The sequence below is a fragment of the Myxocyprinus asiaticus genome, chromosome 15 (genome assembly GCF_019703515.2).
Source record: "Myxocyprinus asiaticus isolate MX2 ecotype Aquarium Trade chromosome 15, UBuf_Myxa_2, whole genome shotgun sequence".
NCBI classification, from domain to species: Eukaryota; Metazoa; Chordata; class Actinopteri; order Cypriniformes; family Catostomidae; genus Myxocyprinus; species Myxocyprinus asiaticus.
This window is the reverse complement of record NC_059358.1, coordinates 3,664,411-3,673,993: the sequence shown is the minus strand read 5'-3', so window position 1 is coordinate 3,673,993 and position 9,583 is coordinate 3,664,411. Positions and strand designations below refer to the sequence as shown.

Genomic DNA, 9,583 nt, shown 5'->3' with positions numbered 1-9,583 from the left:
AAAAAAGACAAATATTGCTTCCTTCTTTAAAACTGTGAGTTTAATATGTTATCTAGTATGAATGTTTTATCACAGTAGGCCACATAAATAATCTATAAACCGCTAATTTGCTTGTCCACTACACCTCTCCTTCCAGTACTGCAGTACACTGTCCATGCTATAAATCACCTCTTATTTATCCTAGCGCTCTTCTTGTCTCCTCCCCACTGTTGGCTCCTGATTGGCCGAGGCTCTTCCTTGTCGCCCCGCCCCCTTCCTTGAAGCTCGCTGATTGGCGGAGCGCATTTCTCCTTGAGCTTGAGCTGTCAATCAAAGGTTTCTCTCAAGCTCCTTTAACGATGCACAGTGATGCTGATCCACTGAAAGCGACGCGTCAGACCAGAGCATCCTTCAAAAACCTGCACAATACTCTTTATCTCCTAAACTGACCACATGTTCTCTTCTGTGGATTGTTTTGTTTTGAATCTAAAATTCCGAGTGGTAAAACACTAGTATTGTTTTTGGGTGAAGGAATTATTTTTGTGTCCTTTGGCACTCCAAACGCCAACAGATTGTGTTCGGTCTCCTCGTAAAGGGTCACTTGGGAGAATCGGTTCACTTTTGACTCACTTGGAAGATTCGTGGACTGCGGACGTTTAATTGAATAGGATAAAAGGGCGAACGACTGTTTATGCGTTTCCATCCTCATAAAAACAGATCACAACGGACTGTTGCTGCAAGGACTACCACAGAGAAAGAACAAACAGTGATTGAAACTCGAAACATGAGTTGCGCAATGTTGCGACACGCACTCTCCGCTTGGCTCTTGGCATTGCTGTGGCAAGGTAAGTTGGCATTCCTCATGCGTTCCTCTACACGGGGCACATCATGCACACTCGTTCTTGCCTCATTCTTTTGCTCGGACCTGGACTGGAATACTAATGCGGTTCTTGGGGTCTACCTGCCAATGAATCACGCGTGTGTGTCCACGCAAGGATTCTGTTGTGTGTAACTGCGCGCGTGCGTGTGTGTGTGTGTGTGTGTGTGTGTGTGCGCGCGCGCGCGCGTGTATGATGATGAGAATCAAATCACAGAGACAAGTGCGTTCTACAATATACGAGTGCTGCATATCAACACTTAGAAGAAAAATTACATCAAGACGGCTTTCCTCGCATCTCTCTCTCTCTCTCTCTCTCTCTCTCTCTCTCTCTCTCTCTCTCTCTCTCTCTGTGTGTGTGTGTGTGTGTGTGTGTGTGTGTGTGTGTGTGTGTGTGTGTCAATGCATGCAAGTAGAGATCGACCGATAGACTATTTTATTTTAAGAATCCCATAACGAGATGCAGAACCTATTTTTAATTATTTTATTGTTGCTTTTTTAACACAACAATAATAATCACTAGACTAAAACAATATGAACAGAATATGTATTATGAATATGCTGTCATTAACAACAACTAAAATAATAGTTGTAGTAATTTAGCCTAAAAAAAATTACATGCCAAGAATTTATTTTGTTAATATTTTAAGTATTTAGTTGTATTATTTAATTTAAATATAAATATTGTTATTAACTTAGCTTAAACATTTTACATGTCCTGCATTTCTGCTATTTTTCAAAATGTATTTTTTTAATTATTTATTTAATTGTATAACTTATTTATTATTTTATTTAAATGATGATGGTGATTATTATTTTATCTCAAAATGCTACATGTCAAGAATTGTTGTATTTTTTCTGTATTAACTACAATTTTTATTACATTACCATTATTATTATTATTATTATTATTATTATTATTATTATTTACATTTTACATTTTAATTTAATATTTTTTATTTATTTGTTGTTGTTGCTAAATTAACAAATTATAACAACAACAACAACAATTACATTTAAAATATTAAATTAAAATAGAAAAACTAGAACAAATTGAACAAAAATGTAATTCTAAAACATGAAGATAATAATAAAAATAAATGTCAAGATATTTTTTCTCTATTACACCTTTTTAAAAATTATTTTCATTAATTGTGTCACAATTATGCAAAATGACCATTATTATAATCGTTACATCAAAAGTTGAATTATTTATGAAAACATCACACAGAAATATTTAATTAATTTACTTGTGAACACTATTGTTCCCTGTTGTATGCATAGTGGTGTAATGGCATAATGGGTGCTATTCAGTATAGACCCACTAGATGGCATTTATCCATTAGCCGATATTCAAAAACCCATAATTAAATAAGTCGAAAATGTGAATATCGGTTAAAAAATATCAGTCAAATCGATAGGTCTATCTTTACATGTGTTTACTTGTATTGTTGAGTATGTGATTCTCCCTGAGACTGGATGATGCAAAATGCTTCAGCAAATTTCTAATACTAAGCAGTGATTTGTGAAACTGGCATGAGCGATTACATAAACATTTCATAATAAAATCCACAGAATGAATGTAATGTGTTGCTGCAATTTTGCTACAAATAGGCCTAATTGTTGATGGATGACCAAGGAATTAGTTGGTTATGTTTGCTATTCTAGGACAGTTGTGCTTGGTGAAATTGTTAATCTCAGAGAACTGAAGAAAATCGGATGTGTCTGGGTGATTCGTATGGATTAGGAGTAGCCTATTGTTTTATTATTGATTTGTCAAAGAACACTGGGGCATCAGGCTGGGAATAATAGCATTTGGTGTTCTGTGAGGAGAGAAAAACCTGCTTTGAAATTATGTTTGATTCCACTCTTCAAACCCTTTACTATGATGAACACAAATTTAATCATTCTTGCCCTGCAGGGAATCTTTTTTTCTACACATACGCAGGAGATCTGAAGGGGAACTCTACACGTAAATCATCTAGTGTGTCCCTTGTGTCCGACAAAACACGCTTCAACATACGCAAATGAATGCCACCTTATAGGCCCGAAACATATTCTAAACAAGTACGTGAACGCAAAAACTTTCTTCCATCTTATGTTGTTTCAAACCCATATGATTTTCTTTCTTCTGTGGAATGAAAAAGGAGATGTTTAGCAGAATGTTAGCCTCATTGACCATTCACTGTCATTGCATAATTTTTCAATACAACAAAAGTGAATTGTGATTTAGGCTAACTCGAAGGCCAAAGCTACGGTATCGAGTTTGTGTAGCTAGAAGCATTTGCGTTCATATTTTTGCATAATATATTATTCTGGTATTACTCTATCTCCCCCTGCAGAATTGTAATTTGATAAAAGAGCGAATGTTAAGTATATACAACTGGACCGCGGCCTTGAAATGCATTCGTGTTTGAGTTTAGTATGTTTCTGACCAGACTCTATAACTCCCTTGAGTACTGTAGTTTGCTACTGCAACAGCAATGCAAGAGCACATGTTAAGTATGCACGATAGAATGAAACACTTGAAATGCAATAGCAAAGCATTTGCATTTGCATTGAGTATGTTTATGATTGTTCTCTATCGCCCCCTTGAGTACTGTAGTTTGTTACCGCAACAGCAATACAAGAGAACATGTTAAGTATGTACATCAGGGCATTTGAAATGTGTTAGCCAAGCATTCGCAATTGCGTGGAGTATGTTTATGACCGTTCTGTATCGCCCCCTTGAGTACTGTAGGTTGTTACTGTAACAGCAACGCAAGAGAACATGTTAAGTATGTTCGTCAGGGCAGCACACTTGAAATGCATTCACAATTGCTTGGAGTATGTTCATGACCATTCTCTATCGCCCCCTTGAGTACTGTAGTTTGTTACCGCAACAGCAACACAAGAGAACATGTTAAGTATGTAAGACAGGGCCAGGCACTTGAAATGCATTAGCCAAGCATTTGTGTTTGAGTTTAGTATGTTTCTCACCATACTCTATTGCCCCCTTGTGTAATGTAGTTTGTTACCGCAACGCAAATGCACATGTTAAGTATGCACGATAGGATGGCACACTTGAAATGCAATAGCAAAGCATTTGCATTTGCGTCGAGTATGTTCAGGATTGTTCTCTATCGCCCCCTTGAGTACTGTAGTTTGTTACCGCAACAGCAACACAAGAGAACATGTTAAGTATGTACATCAGGGCATTTGAAATGTGTTAGCCAAGCATTCTCAATTACGTGGAGTATGTTTATGACCGTTCTCTATCGCCACCTTGAGTACTGTAGGTTGTTACTGTAACAGCAACGCAAGAGAACATGTTAAGTATGTACGTCAGGGCAGCACACTTGAAATGCGTTCGCAATTGCTTGGAGTATGTTCATGACCGTTTTCTATCGCCCCCTTAAGTACTAAGGTTTGTTACCGCAACAGCAACGCAAAAAGCGTATGTTAAGTATGTACGTCAGGGCTGCGCACTTGAAATGCGTTAGCCAAGCATTCGCAATTGCGTGGAGTATGTTTATGACCGTTCTTTATCCCCCCCTTAAAAACGTAAGTTTGTTACCGCAACAGCAACGCAAAAAGCGTATGCTAAGTATGCACAATAGCCCAGCGTACTTGAAATTAGTTAGCCAAGCATTCGCAATTGCGTGGAGTATGTTTATGACCGTTCTCTTTCACCCCCTTGAGTGTAGTTTGTAACAGTCACACCAATGCAAGAGCACATGTTAAGTTTGTACAATAGGACCGCGTACTTGAAATGCAATAGGAAACCTTTCACGTCTGCGTGATTGCATAATTGTGATTTTGGCCTTAGGGTTTACATAAACAAATCACCTGTTAATCAGAATCGATTTCCATTAGTGTAGAACAGTGCTGCTGATGCACAGATCAATGTACGATTAACATTGCAAATCATACAAGGTGGATCTGTTGAAGGATATATGACATTGTGTTAGGGAGCAGAATTTTTTAATTTTCGTATCAGCGTGTGTCTTTGTTGGTGGGAGGGGTGAACGAGGGCTTGTAACTCCCACAGACTCAACAGAGCTGGAGCTGTTTGCTCAGGGGAAAATCTGTCTCAGACTCATTATGTTTTTTTCTCACAATTCAGCACTTCTGCACAAGGGAAATTGATTCAGCCGGCTGATAATTTGATATGTACTGACCACATAATTTACACTCACAGTAGCTGCCCTTCTAACTCATATTTCTTTCCCCTCTATCAATAGCTGTGTTTAAAGTCTAAAATGCAAAATTTTCATTGACCTCCAACCTTATAAAAGAATGTTTTAGATTACTAATAACGAGTTGGCTTCTCTTAACTAAAATTTGGCATAATTGATAATGCTAACCAAAAATGGACCATGGTTTGTTTGGTTTTTGGACCAAGAGTATTCTGATGACTCCCAGAGATTTGCTTGTGTGAGCAAATGTAAATTTTTTTATTTCTACATATTTTTACATTTTTTAATACATAGGTTGGTGTGGATGTTGGAAAATAGCACCAATATTACTGCAACTTTCTATATTCAGCGTAAGGATATGAGTTTTCGTGGTTGACGAATGACGAGACGTCATTTACAGAATGACCTCATGAAAATTTTGTGACCGTGTCGACTTTTTTACAGAATGATATTACGTGGTTCCTTACATGTATCACTGCAGATCCAAGGTGAAACGTCCACTGAGCGGCACTAAAAGCGAGTTAAATTTTACTCCCAAACATATGAGGTTTTTAAGGTTAATTCTCTATCGAGTTTTAAATCGACTACCGCACAATTTATTCATGCTCGAACAAACTTGTAAGTGTAGTTGGTTTATGTTATGTAAGGCAAACCATTTTGATGTTTGCAAATCAGGCGCTATAGTTAAAGTGTTTATATTTCATTAGAAAGCATCAGTGGCAGACTGGCCATTGGGAGAACCGGGACTTTTCCCGGTGGGCCGGCCCGAAATGGGGCCGCATGGGCCGCCGCGTTATGCAGAACGCGCCACAAAATGGCGCCGTGATATGCGGAAGAGGGCAGCGATATGCAGAAAAGGACAGCAACCCCCCCCCCCTTTGGACCAGATTCTATGTAAAATCCCGGGCCGAATTTACTTCCCAGTCCGCCACTGGAGAGCATTGTGTGAAGGACAGGGCGAAAAGTATGTAAATTATTTACGTACTAATACTATACTCTTTTACTCGTTATTTATGTGAAAATGAATAAAAGTCTACTTCACATTTCTGCCTCCAAACCCTCCAAAAATTGGCCCCATTCACTCTCATTGGAAGCACCTCACTGTAACCCAGTTTAGGATTGGGCATTTTGGTCATTTTGTCTACTCGAGTACTCGGACTAATTACTAAGTACTCGTCGATTACTCGAGGGTCAATGATGTGTACATAACTGTATATATAATAACATGTCTGACAAACGTCTATAGCTGCTGCATTGTGTCTTGTTGGTCCAGTGTATCATCTATTCATCATTATAGGCTGTTATAAAATAATATGTAACTAAATGTTCAAAAGATTGCATAATCAAAATATAATGCATCATATTTTGTCATTATGTGAAGATTCACTGCCCAGCTCGGAAAGAATGTGCACAATGCGTGTCTGTCTATTCTTCCTTCAGGTTACCGTAGTAATCTTAGTAAGCGTGCACCAGTTTTTTTTAGTGACTGTCTGAACCGTCTATTTTCAAATCGCATTTGGCTTACCAGGAGATGCCATAACCATCACGTTTTTAATATGCGTGTTGAAGTTTAGTTTTGAAGACGCTGCATTCTGTTCCATTTAGCTGCGCTCTGTCAAAGTGTTTGAAACACTTGCCTGCTGTATATGTGTTGCTTCAGCGCATTGAGTCCACTGCCATACTGCCTGGTGTGTGTGTGTGCATGTGTAAGTGTGTGTGTGCGTGCATCCAAGTGTTCGCTCTTGTGGGGAAAGCCTCGATGCTCCGCATTGTGTTTGCTGTGATTCATGAAGTATTCCATACAACTTGGAAATTAGGAATTTCCACCTTTCAGCTGGGGAAAGTGCAACGGAATGACACTTTATATCACACATCTAACTTAGAAATTCGTGCGGAAATCTTCATTACATCACGCAAACATGACGCCACCCAGGGCAGGGAGGTTTACAGTCAGTGACAAACGTGTCCATTAACGAGTCAAAGTTCTTACATTAAATGATAATAAAACGTGTTTAGCAAACGTTTTGCAGAGACAGGTGTTCAAAACACGGTTAATTACACTTTCTTTTGATTATCGTAACGATAGAATTGCAGTGTCGTATATCAGTTTGGTTGCTATGAGACGTCTCTGACACGTTTGTGTTTAGTTGTCAGGTAATTGTCACTGGATTTTGAATTAAGTGAAAAGTCACATCATGCATGATCACTATCGATCATCGTTTTCATGATCGATCATTGCTGCCACATCCGAGTACCCGAGTATTCGAGTACTCGTGCCCATCCCTAACCCAGATCTTTGCCTTTTTTTTTTTAGAGAAAAGGAGGAACAAGTCGAATAATTTGTTATGTTTATTAAATCAGCAGTATGCCACAGATGCTGTCGATTGAGTTTAACTTGTATTGAACCCAGAATGATCCTTGAACATATCTAGGACTGATTCAGCTGGTTCTCTGCCCTGGTTTTGTACCCATAAGCAGGTCACATGACCTTCATGTCAGTGCAACATGGCATTACCATTTCCCCTTGACCCATTACAACAACCTTAAAAACACAGAGGCTGTTGAATGATGTTTATATAGCTTAATCAAAAATTGTTTTCTCAATATGGCCTTGACTGACCTGTTTTGTACAGACAGAAAATTAACAAAATATCAGAGAGGCAAATTGTGCCCTGCATCAGTTATAATTACGAAATACGAATCGATATATTTTTAAATGTCATTCTGTCAGACTGCTTTTAATGTAGAAAGACATTTGTAGTGTTTGTTTCGCAGAGGATATTTTGTTAAGACATTTTGTTTGCGCTGTGAATGTTAATTAATCTACAAAACAATAAGGCTTTTTTTGACATTTTGTTTGATTGCTTGGTCAAACCTCGAGTTCTATTCCATCCTCCTCACTCTGCAGATTTCTTTTCACATTGTAAAAGAACTGACGTATGATTGCATCATCAACGTGAGTACCACTGTGAGTACTAGTAGAAGCTGTTTACTACTCAGGAGGAGAAGACTCCAGTTTTACCTCCTGAGACCCGAGCGTGACTGCTGTGTGCATTTTTCATTTCTTTTTTTGATTTGTAACTAGTCACCCTGCACATGCAAAACAACAAAAAAAACATGTGTGTCCTCATATGTGGAGTAAATTCTAGAGACTGTTGTGTGTAAAAATCCCTGGAGATCAGAAGTTACTGAAATACTCAAACCAGCCCGTATGGCACCAACAATCATGCCACTCTCCAAATCACTGAGATCACATTTTTCCCCATTCTCATGGTTTATGTGAACATTAACTGAAGCTCCTGACCCATATATGCACTGCTGCCACACGATTGGCTGATTAGATAATCACATGGATGATTGTTGGTGCCAGACGGGCTGGTTTGAGTATTTCTGGGATTTACACGCACAACAGTCTCTAGAATTTACACTGAATGGTGCCAAAACCAAAAAACATCCAGTGTGCTGCAGTTCTGTGGATGGAAGCGCCTTGTTGATGAGAGAGGTCAACAGAGAATGGCCAAACTGGTTCAAACTGACAAAGTCTACGGTAACTCAGATAACCACTCTGTACAATTGCGGTGAGAAGAATATCATCTCAGAATGCTGAATTGGCGGCATGAGGGGGACCTACACAATATTACGCAGGTGGTTTTAATTTTGTGGCTGATCGGTGTATACTATAGCTCAAATAATAAAAGTTTTAACAGAAGAATTATTGTGCATGCTTTTATAAAATTATAGGCTACACATTGCTGCACATTTGTTGTTAAATGTTAATGTTAAATGGCTAAACTGACCCATTTTATCCTCAGAAATAGCAAAAAATAAAAATCTTTTCAATAGAGGTATCGGCATTGATATTAGCCTGATATTACTTGGTATTGAACTGAAAAGATAATAAGTGGTACCGTCCATCCCTAAACTGCACTTGCGTTGGTCTGCTGCAGATGTTTTCACAAGATGTTGCCAACAGTAACATCAAAACATGAGCTGTGTCCCAAACGACACACTATACACTATGCACTTACAAAATGTACTATGCACTCAGCCATGTAGTGTATGAATTTTCAAAGTGTAGCATCGTCCCAAATGGAACACTTAATGTTTTTTTTTACTACACGGAAGCGTTCGCCGTATAACAGCTGACGGAAGTGACGTTTTAAACCCAAGCGTTGTGTTGTCGCTAGCTTTAGCGCGCTATCCACCCTCAGTTCAACACTTATATCTCAATACTATACATATTCACACAGCATGGTATGATGGTAAAGCGTTTAACTCACTTTTGTAAGGTGGTGTATTCACAGAAGTTTAGCTAGTTGTAATGTTCTCCATTATTTACAATTGTTTTGCCAGACCAGCATCGCTGCTGGTAACTCCACCCCTTCCACTATGTACACTATTCCACACTCCGTTTTGACAGTTGAAAAAGTGCATCATCCAAGTATTCGTAGCACACTTCTTTTTGTTGCATTTTCAGTGTAAACATACTACTCGTACTCGACGTAAAATAGTTCAGAAGTGTCTGGTTTGGGACACACCTATGAATTTG

At 38.5% G+C, this 9,583-nt stretch overlaps 1 protein-coding gene across 1 annotated transcript in view; it reads left to right on the top strand.

Annotated features, from left to right (window-relative positions):
• The first annotated feature begins 332 nt into the window (after positions 1-332).
• The window catches only part of LOC127453180 (igLON family member 5-like), a 250,862-nt gene continuing 241,611 nt past the window's right edge, over positions 333-9,583 (top strand). Inside the window, exon 1 of the mRNA XM_051719406.1 lies at positions 333-824. Within this exon, the coding sequence (XP_051575366.1) occupies positions 671-824 (154 nt within the window). The 5' untranslated portion in view covers positions 333-670. The remainder of the gene's footprint in view (positions 825-9,583) is intronic.